Source organism: Lagopus leucura, unplaced genomic scaffold, assembly GCF_019238085.1.
Source record: "Lagopus leucura isolate 7727_CA_CO unplaced genomic scaffold, USGS_WTPT01 Super-Scaffold_100001, whole genome shotgun sequence".
Lineage (NCBI taxonomy): Eukaryota > Metazoa > Chordata > Aves > Galliformes > Phasianidae > Lagopus > Lagopus leucura.
The window spans coordinates 86,221,235-86,237,534 of record NW_024962262.1 but is presented as its reverse complement, the minus strand read 5'-3'; the positions used below and the strand labels follow the sequence as shown (position 1 = coordinate 86,237,534).

Sequence of the window (16,300 nt, the reverse complement as noted above, 5' to 3'; positions counted from 1 at the left end):
AAAAAAAAAAAAAAAAAAAAAAAAAAAAAAAAAGTACAAGAAAATAATTCAAATCAATGCATTTTACCTCCTAAACAATAAAGTAAATGAAATGGACCATCTGCTTCATTTTTTTTAGCCTGTCATACACATACAGTATGTGACTCTGGGGTACTGCAGTGATTTTTCATCATTTGCAGGTTAATATGAATGCTCTTTACTACTCTGAAGTCATTTCAGTCTCGTGATAGCAAATTATTGAAACAGTGATTTATTTTTTAAAAAAATATTCTGCTTATTATCTAGTACAATAAAGGCTAGAACACTCTGGATGAGACTGTAGATGCAGTGGCAATATAAATTAACAATAGGAGTTGTAAATGAATTTTATGTATTACTGTGGGCTTTTTCAAGAGTTTATATTAGATAAATATTTAGCAGATCTTGCTTAAGGAAAGCTATCTTCTCAGCAGCTTCCTCTTGCCTCATATTGTGCATCTCCTGTTTATACTTGTATGACAAGACAAGTGATCAACGCGTAACTGCTGGGAATTAAGTTAACTTGGAGTATTTTGCTATGACTCTTGACTTCTGCAGACTTTTGATTGAGCTCTCAGCCAGGTTGTCTTCCACACAATTGTATGGATGAGATTCTGGGGGCAGGTGTTAACTGTGGAAACCTACTTAGTATTAAACGTACCTGTCTGATGGCTACCGACTTTGGAGACAAAGTTTTTATATATTTTTTTTCTGGTCATTGTTCTTTACAAAAGACCTAATTGAATATATTTGTCAAATCATGTCTCTGGTTTCCCTCTTCTTCTCCCCCGCTAATTGGACATGTATTGTGTTTGTGTGGGAAGGAAGGAGGCTCTATAGCAGGACAGCAATATTGCTGGGAAAAGAACATTAAAATGGATAAAGGGATTTTCTAGTGGTATAAATACCTGCACACGACCTCCCTGTTCTCTGGAGTCCTTCTGTATATGTATATACAAGTGCAAACACTGGAATAGAGTTGGAGCTGCCATTAATCGATCAGGACCTGATCAGTTAGAAAACGGGGAAGGGTGGCTCTTTGCCTTTCACCTGTTTGAGGGCATGACTTGCCAAGCGTTTGCTTCATCCGACAATTTTGTACCCTTGAATTCTGACTCTTCTCCCTCCCTGCCTCTGATAATGCATCACAGCGCAGCAGAGTGCCTGCCCGTTTCTAACCATGCGACCAGTGTTGTCTCCACAGGTACTTTTTAAAAATAATATTGCTCTCTGTAACGCTCGTTTGTAGTGCTTTTAGATATGTGTGCATCAAGTTTTATGATATTTGAAGTGTTTGATATCGGTGTTATGTGAGTCTGAAACTACTTCAGAGTGGAAGCATTTTCATAAAGCTGCATCATGTGTAAATCAGGAACACTCTAAATGTTTGCATTTCAGTCAAATTTTAGCTTTCTCCCAGCTTGTTAAAATAATAGGCTAAAGTCAGCTGTCATTACAATAACTCAGAACAGGTTTAATGCTGACATTTTTTTGTGCCTACATAGTCTTCAGTGATGTCATGTAAATAATTAAAAGTTTGTTTTCTGTGCAACCACAAATTTTGATGACATAAATTACTTTAGACAGAAAACACATTTAAAACAGGTATAATATTAATTGTGAGGGCTTCCAAGAAGAGGGAAAAAAAACCCTAATTACCTCCTGAATAAAATAACATCTAATGTTCAAAACTGGTGACAGAAATCTCATCTACATTTTGGAAATTTTTGTTTGTGTGAATAATCCAAATAATTGCATTTAAACAATAAACTGTCAGAGACAGGGAGATAGTTTTTTTGCAGCCTCAGAACTTCAGAAGTGGTATTCCGCAATACAGAAGCTACTGAAAACTCTCAGGAATATAAATAGCTTTGCTTTATTTGAATCTACATAAAGGTAAGGTAAGAGCTTTACTCAAAATCCCAAAAAGAATCCGTTTGCTGAAGTGCATTGGAAATAAAATATTTTAACAATATGAAAAAGCATGTAAATAGTGAAAACTGAGCATCAGTAATACATAATGCAATCTCATTCTCCAGGCAGGAAGCTCAAAATATCCTAACACAATTGTTGGATAGTGGCTGTAGTAGGGAATAACAGAATTAAATTTTTTTTTGAGGCCATAATAACTTATCTGTGTCATAGCAGTATTTTCTAGATTGTTTATTTATCCATCTTGAACTACAAAAAATATATGTGGTGACTGGTAGAGCTACAAAAAACATTCACAGGTGTGTTTTAGGTTTTCCATACTTTGTAGTTAAAACTCAGGGACCACTGTTATCAGTAGAATTCTCTTCACAGCCTCACATCTAGCAGGTGACCATCTGAGAACAGAAGTGACTGAGGGTGCCATTTACAATGAGTAAGCTTACAGAATTTCATATGTGGATCCAGAAATTGCATTAAATAATAACATTTTGGTGGAAACAGATAAAGCAAACTTGTGCAAAAGAGTAGAAACAGAAGAATTTTGAATAATGACTTAACTTAAATGTAGAAATTCATTAAACAGCGTGTAATAATCCTGTATTCTTAAATAGAGTATACTTCTGTTCAAGAATTATACTATATCATAAACTAATATTCTGCAGTATCCTCTCTGCAGTTAAGTTGATATTATTACATTCAAATAGCATCTTCCTCCCTACCTTGTATTAAATCTTTATTAGTCAGGTGAAAATGGGAATTTTTAAGCATAACAATTATATTGATTTTGGATTATGAAATAACAATAGAAAAACAAATACCTACAAGTAAACTCCTAGATATTATTTCAAAAGAAAAGTTGCGTTGCTCAGCATGCATGGCTATTATTAATTCACTCTCTTTTAGATGAACTTATAGTTGTACAGGTATGACTCTTCCAGTAGCATTTGTATGCGTAAATGTGTAAATGGCATTTTACAGTTCTGATCACTGTTCTAAAAAACAGATACTAATCCTTAATTAATCATATTACTCTGAACACGTCGAATGTGTGCTCTGAAGTTCAGGTTTTCACGTTCACAAATATGAGTTTACAATATTATTCTTTACAACAGTTGTTACAGGGTACTGTATATTTCTGCTGCCTACTTACACAAGGAACACAACCATGTATTTTGCACTGAACAAAAAATTGTCTGATTCGTCAGGTACTGGGAGGTTACTGAGCATAGACCTGAAATACCTATATCTTCATCTTACTGATCTATAAACTGCTGACTTTCACTTCCCAGAGATTGCCAGATGGTTATGTCCTAGAATTAATGTTTGCAGGAGAACTAGATACAAGGATACTGTCTACCTCTGAACTGAAAGGATGTATCTTGAATCCTCATGCGTTTTCTTACCAGTCCCGTCTGTTTTGTCTTTGATACAAACTCCTAAATGTTCCCAACTCCATTTTGCTGTGATGACTTCGGGAAACGTGTCAGCAGGACTTCACTACTCTGTGCCCTCCTGTCACTATGGAAATCAACCCTCTACCTATGGGGTAATGACAGGTAAGAGGCAGCCTCAACTGAATGAACTATTAGCATAATGAGTTTGGTCAGCTCTCCTTTAGAGGAATAAGTTCGAAAGAGTTGCTTAAAGACAGGACTGGAGTTAAGGTGCTACAAAAGAGGTTAGCAAAGTAGGGTTCAGTGTCTTAAACTTAAACCTCTGTATCTCTCGGCACATCACTCTGTGTCTTACTTCTTTCTTTAAGACGGGGACAGTGCTGCTCTTTTCACTTACCTATGTCCACTTTTCCTTTTGAGGGATTAGGAATGACTTATCTGATATAAGTCTGATTATCTGATGGGGTTGTTACCAATATCTATGGTCCTGGAGCCTACTATTTCTTTTGTCTCCAAATACCAGAATCGTATGAGAAAAGGCAAAGCAATGAATCTACACAATGTTTGCTGAAGCTACTTTTAGCTGCCATATTTCTGTCATGAAGATCAAGGCAAATATTCTGTACCTAAGATGACTTAGTGTGTATAGAATCATAGTAAGTAGTACCAATGAGCACTAACCTGTATTTAATTCCAACAAAATTTAGGATCAAGGTTAGAAACAGAGAGCTACAATTGAAAGTTTTTTTCTTATTCTTATAATTTTTACTAATTTAAAGACATTGGGATAGCCTTTAAAGCCAGAAACACTTTCAGTCAGTGTATGATTTTCCAAATCCTATAAGGCAGTATAAATTACATTCATATAGATGATCATGTATTTTTACATTTAAAGGTATGCTAGCATCCCAGTCACATCCTAGGCTAAATGAAGTTACTCTGTGCAATTTTAAGTAGCCTTCAGTGAAACAGTGTCTAGAGCCAAATTAACATGCAACCCAGAAGATAAATGTTACTTGAAGATAATTCAGATCAAACTCCATGTTTGATTTCACTTAAGATTGATGAAAATACTACAGTAAATCAGCATGAATGAATATATCTGCATAGGGACTTCTTAGAGACAGAGAGTAGTGCAAATATTCAGAAGTTCTCATCTCATGGATAAATTCACATCTGTTGCATTGTTCAGATCCCCAGGTAAAATCCATAGGTATTAAACAATAGATATTAAAAACAGGTATTGCTCAGAAGTTTATTTTGTTTTGTTCCAAAATAAATGCATCTTCATCTTACTCCTTCCTTTCCTTTAATATCCTTCTTTGTCTCTAGGCATCAAGCCTGCAACTCCAGAGATGCTATCAGCAAGTCTCTCCCAGAGTCGCATCTTACAAACATGCAGCATGCCACATCCCAATGTAGTAAATGGTGTCAGCACTTTGCAAAGCAAGTCTTTCTCTTTTCCTTGTATTTCCTCTTATTCCTTGGAAAAATCTCTTTTGTGGATTTCCTGTGAGAAATGTATAATGTATTCCAATGGGGTAGAACCTCTAATACTAAAGACAGCTATCAGAGCAGTAAAGAAAACAAGTAGAGGAGGAATGTGGAGGGGTTGCTAATGAAGCTCTGAGTTCTGCTGCCAATGTTTGTGTCATTTAGAAAATTGAGGATTTCCTGGGGACTTAGACGTTATCATTCATTTCAAGTAACACTAAGGAGGTTTCATACTTCTAGTTTCTTCCTAATAAGTATGCTTTATCTCCTTCAGGTTAGAAATTCTTTCTATATAGGTGCAATACCTAGCAAAAAAAGAGCTTTCACTCCGACTGAATCTCCTTGTTAAGACTGATAAACATGAACAAAAAGTAGCACAAGGTAGCTTTATCCTTAAGCAATATATTTTTAAGCTAGAATGGTCACTGTTTTTCTCTGGGTTTTCCTAAAAAAAAATCTTATATTAAACCTTACCTAAACCTTACCAAAACATAAGGGCTGTTCTGAAAGTAATGTCTCCTGTTTTATTATGTTGGCCAATGATGTCAGAAGCAGATGTTGATGGTATGGCAGTAGAGGCTGAACCTTCCCACCAGGTGATAGATGGCAGCAGAGGGAAAGTCTAATAAATGATGTCCAACATGGAAGTTATGAAGGAAAAGTGTGACACTGAATTTTTCCATGAGGAAAAAATGGCACACACTGACATTCATCAATGCTTGCTGAATGTTTATGAAGACCAAACAGTGGATGTGAGCACAGTGAGGCAGTGGGTGGTACATTTCAGCAGTAGGGACAGTGACATGAAAGACAAGGAATGTTCTGGATGGTCACACACAGCTATCACACCACAAAATGAAGAGAGTCTTGGTCGGCTCATCTTCATGAATTGGCAGATTATGACCAGGAAGCTGTGTATGGCGCTGAACATCAGCTTCAATGCATTGGAAATGACAGTGCCAGTGTTGGAATAGAGCACAGTTTGTGACTGTTGAGTCCCGTGAATGTTCACACCGAAATAGAATGAACATCACAAGTGGATTTGTCAGGACCTATTGAACCAATACTGGGCTGAAAGTGACAGTTTCCTTGATGGCATCATTACTAATGATGAGGTGTGGTGTCACCACTACAAGCCAGTCCAAACAGTAGTCCGTGGAGTGGTAATATGAATTCGCCATTGAATAAAATGTTCAAGTTTCTGTCCTCAGAAGGCAAAGTGATGTTCACTGTCTTTTGGGATAGTAAAGGGGGGATCTTTCTGGATTTCCTGAAACGCTGATGACACTGGCTAAGCTGAAGGCTTGAACTTCCAGAGCAGGCCAGAGAAGAAAACAACCTCCTCTTGCAACACAACAATGCCAGGCCCCATGCCAGTTTGAAGACTGTGGAGCACATCATCAGTCTCCTCCGAACATTTAGTCTGCATTTGGAGTCTTTTTACTTCCATCTGTTTGGGTTGATGGAAGATGGGCTGCATAGACAACATTTTCCTAGCAATGACATCATGAGAGCAGCTGTGAAATAGTGGGTCACTTCTGCTGGTGCAGATTTCTATTAGTTTGACATAGAGGCTATTGTTCATCACTGGAGAAAATGCATAGCTAATGGAGGTGAGTATGCTGAAAATTAGTATCTTGTAACTGAGAATTTGCTCTACCAAGTAGTGTTATTGCTCTGTTACAGTGTCCGTGGAAATAAATAGGAGGCATTACATTCAGATTGACCTACATAATATCTGGTCTGGACATCATGTCTGGATTAGTGTTTGTTGGAATCTGGACTGCCATCTAATTTGATTATGTCACAATTTGTGCATGCAATGGGATGGCTGTGGTATGAGAAAGTAGATGTTGTTCTGCTTTTGTATAAGGGGACAAGAGAAAGACTGGGTCTTGTGGAAGATCCTTATCATCTCTCTTGCATAGCCTTTCACGTTACAAAAAAAAATATTACAATCTTTGGCTATGAGATTACAAAGGCACATTTTTTATAGTGTTGCAGAATAACTAATATTTAGTTTTCTTTTGGGTTTTGCTCAGGTAGCCTGACTCCTTGCCTTTATAAGTTCCCTGAGCATGCCCTGAGTGCCAGCTCTTGTGCCCTGGGCCACAGCTTCACACCCATGCACCAGACCCTCCTCAGTGATGATTCCACAGCTTCAGACTTCAAGCAGGAATTCCGCAGGAAAAGCAAGTCTGTGGAAGAGCCCGTCGACATGGATTCCCCTGAAATCAGGGAACTGGAGAAATTTGCTAATGAATTCAAACTGCGGAGAATTAAACTCGGTATGTGCTTTTAGCCAGCCAACAAAAGGCTGAAAATTTCCAAGGAGATACCTATTATTTCTAAATATTTTATGGTCTGGGCCATGCACTTGTCTCATCATAACTTTAATCCTCCTGGTCTGACTAACTTTCTCCATTCCTAGAAAACTTGAGAAGAATTAATAAATGTCAGCTTTTAGCATCTTAGTGTGACAAAAGTAACTTTAAATATTCCTTCTTTATGAATTATTTGTCCTGTTCACAAGAGCAAACAAAATTTATTCTTGTTCATTAAGTTCCATTCAGTAGCAGGTATGTTATTTCATATAGTTTCAGATTTTCTGCAGCTGAGAGCAGCCCATGAGCTGATCTTTTGTACCCATTCCTTTCCCCATGAAGTGCTCCATCACACAAGGTGGTGCAGTGTCACTTCAGTATGCAAGATGGATGACATCCGTGGCAAATATTTCACACCAGAAGGAAACTTTTCTTCCTGTTTTATTTTCTGGTGCCACAGCACCAGATGCTGCCTGATAAATAGTAAGGATGATGTGAGATGAACTGCATTGGTGGGTCTCTGGTGAGCTGAATATTGGGTACTCCAAAAAAAATACTACTATTTTGATGCTATTGCTTATAAAATTATATTGTATCATTACAATTTTAGGGCATCCTTCTACAAAAAATCACCTTTATAAATGTGAAAAAAGTTTACATGTTTGTTACAGATACCTATGCCTTATCTCAGCCACTAGAAATCTCTTGTGTTCCACTTTGCAGTATAAAAATAAGGACTAAAGCAGAAATTTATATTTTAAAATAAAACCTGTAACCTAGGTAGTTTTGTTGTGTATCATGTATTTAGTGTCAAATGCAGCACAGGAAAGATTATCTGGACCCCACACTATTAATCACTATAATTATTACTGCATCTTGATGCAGTAATTTGTGAGGGAGCAAAAGTTGCTCTGATGTAAACAAATGGCTCAGAGGTGGCGAGGCTGAGCTTACTGTGTTAGTGGGAAAAATGTAATTTGCAGAGGAAAACTGATCTGAGGTTGAACTTTATGAGAGAAGACAGAGTTAAAATGGGCTGTGGATCTGGGACCGAGAAACACAGTTAGTGCAGTCAAACGGGAAGCAAAAAGGAGCCCGGTGAGATATTTGGCATCTAAAAAGATTGTACCCATCCTGGCTCAGATGTAGGCAGGCAGGAAGACAAGACAGATTGATTGGTGCACTGAATGGGGTCCTCAGTGCCTGTTAGTAAAGTACAGCCACCAGAACAGATAACAGGAGACCAGCAGGGCTGACAAGGAGTAGCTTAATGCCACCGCATCACCTACAGAAATGTATGGGATCTGGATATTTCTGAGATCCCTAATCACAGAGATGTAAAACTTATGAAATCAGCAGAAGGCTGGGCACAGCCTAAGGTGAAATGAAAGTCAGCCCAGGACCTCTACAAAATGGTCACAGAATCACAGAATCTCTAAGGCTGGAAACACCAAGATCACCCAGTTCAAGCACCAACCCATCCCCACTGTGCCCACTATGTCCCTCAGTGCCACATCCACATGATTCTTGGACTCTTCCACAGATGGTGACTCCATCACCTCCCTAAGCAGCCTGTGCCATCACCTGATCTCTCTTTCTGAGAATAGATTTTCCATAACAGCCAACCTGAACCTTTCCTGGTGCAACATGAGAACGTTACCTCTTGTCCTATTGTTGTTACCTGGGAGAACAGGCCAACTCCCACCACGCCACCACCTCTTTTCAAGCAACTGTAGAGAGTGATAAGGTCTCCTCTGAGTCTCCTCTCCTCCAGACTGAACAATCCCAGTTCCCTCAGCTGCTCCCCATAAGACTTGTGCTGCAAACCCCACACCACCCCACACCAGCTTTGCTGCCCTTCTCTGGACACACTCCAGAGCCTCAAAGACTTATAGTGAAAGGTCCAAAACTGAACACAATACTCGAGGTGTGGTCTTACCAGTGCTGAGTGCATGCACCACAGGAACACCAGGTTTCTAAGAGTCCACAATGAAGGATTCAGTGGCTCAAGAACAGTCACCCTCTGTAGAAAGATCTGGAGTGACTTTTTCCTCTTAATTTTGACAGGTTATACACAAACCAACGTTGGTGAAGCACTGGCTGCTGTGCACGGCTCCGAATTCAGTCAAACTACCATTTGCCGCTTTGAGAACTTGCAGCTGAGCTTTAAGAATGCATGCAAACTGAAATCAATACTGTCCAAGTGGCTGGAAGAAGCAGAACAAGTGGGAGGTAGAATTGAAATCCTCTATGTATTTACTGCAAGTAGATCACAATCCTATAAATATTTTGAAGGACTAATATGTGCCTTCCATAAACTGAGAGTTTTGCTTTACTAGCTTTAGATATTAAGGTGTGTTGATGGCATGTATTAAATTTTGGGTTTTTTGGGTGAGCAAAAAATATTTGGAGGGGCAAAACTATAAGGCATGGAGACTACAGAACTGCAGAAACACCACTTGCCTGCTGGAAGTCATTTTCTTCAGTCTTATTGCAGTGAGCTAGTTCCATTCCTGTACTCATAGTCATTACCTCTACTTTAGGATCTGCAGGGCAGCCCATGCAGCACTGAACTGGATTTCTTCACTAGCAGAGGACTTCCTGCAAGTGCCTAGCATTTAAGATGTGGGCATGGGGTGCAGAATTCATGTTCAGCTGAGGCAGTGCTCTTTAAAGCCCTGAAGAAGAATAGTATGGCATAGAGATTATTTTTTTTTTAATGTGATCTTTTTGCTGCTAGAGGATTCCCTTCCATTTGCCCAGTTAATTTCTATGAGTAGAGAGTTCTGAGGTTCCCTGGGCTAAGCTGATTGAGAACAGGTTGGCTGATATAAAGGAAACAGGTCATTTTAAGGGACAGCCTTTTCATCTGAATTCATTGAGACTGAACTGAGATGAGGGGCAGTGGCATGCCTGGAGGTGACTGAGAAAGCCAGGTCTGCTGCTGTGCAGCACTCACCCAGAACAGGAAGCAAGAGATTTAATACTGCCTTTTGGATTTGCCGTTACATTCAACAGTAGGAAACATTGTTAAGCAGCTGCTTCTGCCATGCAGTTCAGTTTCCTTTGAACCAAATGAAACCAGAAACTCTCCTAATGTGGTCAGCACACTGTAAGAATTACTTGTAAGGTGTTTGCAGTGTGTAGCAGCTGCTGACTTTGTTAGCATTGGTGAAGGCGTAAGCTGCACAGTAAGGAAAAGCAACCTTGCTCTAGAAAGCAAGGGCGGGGGGGATGAATAAATGGGATGGAAGGCAGAGCTGTATTTCTGAAGACAGTGAGATAGCTGATGGATATGGAAATGGATCCAGGTTGCATCCTGCTGCTAATGATGAGGAAAGTATGTAAAATCAGTGGAGTGACACGTCTCCCCATGTACGTGGGCATAGAAGCAGTGCCAGTGCTATTGCAGCTTTACCACTGGCATGCTGCTTTTGCTTATAACCATTTTCAGCTGGAGTTGAAATGACCAAGACTCTTAAAGTAAAAAGTATAACTCTGTGGTGCAGAGCTATACTTATTCTCCTTATTCAGTAGTATTACCTGTTACACTTTCTTCTGTCTTCAAACAAAGGCAAATTTTTTTTTCCAGTGATGACTGCACGCAGTTTCCGTCCCCTGTGGAAGTTAACTGCTCTTTTATTTTTGTTTATTTTGTTTTTAATACAGCTTTATACAATGAAAAAGTTGGCGTGAACGAGAGGAAGAGGAAGCGCAGAACCACCATAAGGTTATACATATTTATGGGGTTACATGTTAGAAATGCTTTTAGCTAAGAGGTTTCATTTTGGGGGGTTGAAATCAAAGCGTTGTTTTCTATTTGTGAATAGCTAATGAAGGATAAACTATTTTGAAGCATTTCAGTGAAAAATAAGAACACACCTCCCTATGAAACCCCAATGGGCTCCAAGTACAACACATTTCCCCATTAGAGACTTCTCAAAATATGACAACATACTTCCATGTGAAAAAACATTCCGATTCGGACAAAGTTTTACAATTTTGATATAGGAAATAAGTGCAGGCCACCCTTGTTTGTTTGTTTGTTTGTTTGTTTTTGTTTTGTTTATGGAAAGTTCTACATCATGTCAAATGAGCTTGCATGATTTTCCAGGAAATTAATATCTGGGACATCTGAGGGCATATTTTACAGGTGATAGTGGATCTCCACCTCTGTTCTCTGCTGCTGGATTCCTTAATTTCTTAGAGTTCCTAAGGAAGCATTTTCTTGAGCTGCATGAAAAAAAAAAAAAAAAAAAAAAAGAGAGAGAGAGAGTTGAGTTGCTAGGGAACTTTCTTCTCCCGTTATGTTTTTCATCTCAGGTAGCCAACACCTACCACCTGTCTAGCCTCAAATCCATACAGAAATTAAGTAGGCCGGTAATTAATCATAGAAATACAATTACCAAATAAGGAAAACAAAGAACATGACACAAGAGATGGTGAGGTACACCATTTTCTTTTCAGTATCCTAGACTCTTGTAATTGTTGGTGAAGAAGAATTCACTCAAGGGGGGGCCTCCAAGTAGCTGCAGCATTCTTCCATAGAAAGGGGATTTGGCCACTTTAGGGTGCAAACTTAGCACTGCGAGGCTCTACCTCTTGCAGCTAAGTGCCTGTTCTTTGAATAGCAATCACATCCTCTGTGCAATGCCATCTCCCAGAGATGTAGGCTGCTCTGTAGCCACTCAATCTGAGCCCCACAGTGACAACTCATACCTTCTTCTCTTACATATTCAACTTGAGCTTTGCTTTTTTGAATTATATTGCCTTTGATATAAGAAATAAAATGAAGATATGAATTCTTTCTGTCTTTCAAACTAGATCCAGAAGAGGATGCTTTTCAGCTAGGAGTGAACAGGGAATGTAAAATGTTTCATTGCTCATTTGCTAATCACAACACCTCACTAGGGACAAAACTTTACTCATGGAAGGCCATCCTCAACTTCTCTTCAAGTGAGAAAGGACTGTGCCAGACCCTTACCCACTATGACCTACATAGCTGTGATTTCAGAGCAACTCTGTTCAGGTGTTTCCCAAGATCTAGAGAAGCCTCCTGAAGATTTTTCCACTAACACTATAGGATTTGCTGTTCTTGTTTTATCACAACTGCTGAGGAAATCAAGCTTATTATTATTTCTGCTTTTATATCTATCCTCATTACACTAAGGCTATTAAATATGGCAGACTGTCAAGTGCACAGACCACTGAGTGGAAGCTCAGGACTATACCCAGTATATTAAAACATATAAAATGTTTACTATTTCTTTGAAGGCGTATAGGACATCAGTTTGAGGACTTGAAGGATCTGGTAATTTACAGCTGTGGAAGCTATTTAATTTTCTATTGTTATTAGAAGTTTAAAAAACTTTCAGTAAAAAAATAATCGTCGAATCACAGAATGGTTTGAGTTGGAATGGACCCTTAAAGGCCATCCAGTGCAACTCCCCTGCAATGAACAGCTTGATCAGGCACTCAGAGCCCCACCCAGCTTGACCTTGAGTGTCCTTATGGATGGGGCATCCACCTTCTCACTGGGCAACCTGTTTCAGTGGCTCACAACCCTTATTATAAAACACCTTTTCCTTATGTCCAGTCTAAGTCTCTGCTCTTTTAGTTTGAAACCATTTCCCCTTGTCATATCACAACAGGCCCTGCAAAAGAGTCTGCCTCCTTCTTTCTTACAATCCTGCTTTAGATAATGAAAGGCTGCTACCTGGTCTCCCCAGAACCTTCTCCAGGCTCTCTCAGTAAGGTATCTATACATCTCTGTGCATGTAGAACATAACGCTATTAATTAGCTGGTTTTGGCAATGTTGCTAAATATTGCAAAATGCACACACAAATGAAAGACCACCAACGTACGACATTTGAAATAGCAGGAACTCCAGCAGGTATTTCACACGTTTGCACATTATTTCCAGTATAATGCATAAAGCGCCCTCTTGTGTCCGAAGAAATTACAGCTACTGCTTAAGCCAACTTTGGTTGCGTCCTGTTGTGGCTATGTAAAAATGTTGCAGATACTTTCATTTCTGAGAACACATTAACAAAAATAGGAAGCAAATTCCATCTGACACTACGCAAAGATAATAGTCTTACCTTACCTTTTTTTTTTGGTACTGTTCAACTTTAGTCATTGCTGACTGAGAACAGGTTATAGCAGATATTTGATTTTTAGAAAACATAACTGCTAAAAACTGCTGTTGTCATCTCTGATTTCCAGAAGTACTACAGAAAAAGCCTGAATGTGTCAGAAAAGTTCCTAAAAGTGATATTTTGTCTCTTTATCCAGTATTGCTGCCAAAGAAGCCCTGGAGAGGCACTTTGGAGAACAAAGCAAACCTTCTTCTCAGGAAATCATGAGGATGGCTGAGGGGCTTAATCTTGAGAAAGAAGTTGTGAGAGTTTGGTTTTGCAACAGAAGACAAAGGGAAAAAAGAGTGAAGACAAGTCTGCATCAGAATGCCTTTAGTTCTATTATCAAGGAGCACCACGAGTGCCGGTAAAGCTTTTCCATGTGTAGCTGTGGATTTCTGTTCTGCTTTATTTTAAGTACTTTGTTGCTTAAAAAACAAAACAAAACAAAGCAAATGGTAAAACACTTGATTCCTTTACAAGCTAGACAGCTTCTGATGCAATTTGGTATAGAAGGCCTGATTTCACTGTAAAATGTTGAAGAAAAAAATGCTATTGCATATATCTGAAGTGTTGAAGGCCTAAATTCAAGGAAGCTATTAGGCATCACTCAACCAGAAATGCTTTAGAAATAGTACACGTAGTTGCAGTTTCCCTGTGCTGTGCCCTCACAGTCTGCACTGTACTGAATGATTAACAGGGAATCCCCATCGTAGGTACCCTAAGCATGAGGAAACAAATCCTTTGTGTTACTCATGAAGAAAGGTTACAGTGCTTATGTCAGCAGCTGTAGCTCATGAAAGATTTTTGCCTCAGCCTGTCTACATACTCAGCCTGTCTACATACCGTACCCCCAGCCCATCTAGCTATCTAATTGAGCTAACCTTTATATGATGAGCCATTAGGCACGTTACATGGTCCCACCCCCAGCATTGAGCACTGAGTTCACTAAATTAAACATCAAAAAGAAGTTAGAACTTCGAGGAAGAGGAGAACATGAAGAAGTGATCCTAAGCTTGCAGTGTTGATAGCGTTGAGTATCTATTTATGGCCAAAGATGGGATCCTGGAGGACTGTCAGTGAATGTGAGTGATCCAGGAAGGCAGTAGAGGAATGTGAGATGAGGACTGTAAAGCTGCCTTCCAAAAACTGGCTGATATTCAGGGACAAGATCACAGATGCTGTACATCTCCGACTGAACTACTTCAAGTAGTCTTGGGTCTTTTCAAATTGAAGATATGAAAGATGTGCCATAGATACTGTCTTTATTTATGGTAGAATAAGCTTACCAATACTGAGGTGTCAACATGGCTCCTCACATGTTCTTGGTTTCAGTGTACCACTGCCTTAAACAGGTGCTAAGTTCAAGTGACATTTTCTAATGCTAGTTATAAAAGGTATTTCCTGCCAATTCATTGCATGCCTTAAGGTTTGGTTTGAGTAGGTTTAGCTATTGCATTAAGAGTTTATGGCTTGATGGGAAAAAGTAGGGAATGATCACTTAATTATTACTTCAGACTTTCTCTGCGTTATATTTTTTTAAGATTAAATCCTTTTGTGGACACACTTAAATGAGAGAGTGTATTAAGTGAAAAAACAAGGCTTTTTTGCTTTGAAACAAGTAGCCAAAGCATTTACTGCACTGTATATTCCCACTCTCTCTTACACCCCAACAACTGAGAATAACCCCTTGTCATCCTGTAGCCTGGAGAGAAAAAATCAGGCAAAAAAGAGCAATAAAAACTTACAAAACAACCCCACGACAGTAAGCTAACAAAAACCAGTGACAGTGCCAGAGCTCCACCTATCAGAAAGCCAGACACCAAGAAACTAAATTAAGGACTTCAGTACTCACCAGGGACAGATTATCAAGCCATCTCATCAACCCTGCTTGTTGTTATTAAATAGCCCATTATCATATATGTATTTTACACTTCTCCCAGGACTGGAATTAAGTGAGTACAAGCAAGCAGTAATGGCCTGATAAATTTTATTTTTCCATTAAATAGACCTGATGATTTAGAAAATGTCTAAATAATAGGCCCACAGAAAGCAAAGAGGTTTACCGTTCAAGATCACTTAGAATCAGCGTGGACAAATTGTGTTTTCACACTCTTGCATGTTAAATTGTCTCTGACACCTATTACTGTGGCCATAAGCTTATTCAGCTGTGGAAGTTTGGCCTTGGAAATATATTTTTATGGATTAATTGCACTGCTACAACCCCTTAATTTAGAAGCAGATGCTAATCTAACCATTCAAATGGGAGAAATTATGCTATATACCCTAGTGGGTTAGTTCTCAATGCTAGCATAGCTCACCCACAGCAGCACAGACCACGCCTCTGCCTTTTTCAGTTGTGCGTGTGTTGACAGATCATAAGCTTTCCAACAGGATAAAAGATAAACACATTTGAGATGACTGGCACTCAACAGCATGCATTTCTGTACTTCTGATATTACGTAGTCTAGTGTTGTATGTATATTGAAACTACTGGCAAGTATGAGTTTTATTTATATTGTAAGTTATTTTATTGATTATAAAAGGCTTCCTAGTGACGCTGTAAGCCTCTATGTTCTCTTCCTCCCCAAATAAAGTAATCTTACACGTTCAGTTTTCCACATAATTGTTTGTAGTTCTCTTTCAGCAATACTTAACTTTTTTAGCTGTGAGTTGTACAGATTTGTTTATTCACTTTAGCATGCTGTAAGTTAATTCAAGAGAAATTCATGGAACTGTGATTTCTTGTCTTTCACAAAGTCTCCCAAGTGAAGGCTAATTGCAGAAGCTTAGCAAAATGAAATGAAAATTGGCACATAGTGCCATTTGTTACAGAAGAGTGACAAAAAAACTAAGTGGAAGAAGCAGTCACCACCTAAACACATCTAGCTGTCACCATGGAAATACTAACATCTCAGAGCAGAATCGGTTTAAAAAAAGGAAAGAAAAAAAAAATGCCTGGATGAAATCAATTTAATGTGCTGCAGCTGCAGCTGTTAG

The 16,300-nt window shown here is 38.9% G+C and overlaps 1 protein-coding gene across 2 annotated transcripts; it reads left to right on the top strand.

The window, feature by feature from the left end:
- Positions 1 to 1,080: 1,080 nt before the first annotated feature.
- Positions 1,081 to 13,671, top strand: POU1F1 (POU class 1 homeobox 1). Of its 2 annotated transcripts, none has more exons than XM_042867926.1 (6): positions 1,081 to 1,222; positions 3,438 to 3,506; positions 6,881 to 7,126; positions 9,230 to 9,394; positions 10,832 to 10,892; positions 13,458 to 13,671. In XM_042867926.1, exons 1-6 carry the CDS (start codon positions 1,081 to 1,083, stop codon positions 13,669 to 13,671), a joined length of 897 nt encoding a protein of 298 aa, XP_042723860.1. The 2 variants fall into 2 exon arrangements, with proteins under 2 accessions (XP_042723860.1, XP_042723859.1); XM_042867925.1 differs by having other exon boundaries at positions 3,357 to 3,506.
- Positions 13,672 to 16,300: the final 2,629 nt, after the last annotated feature.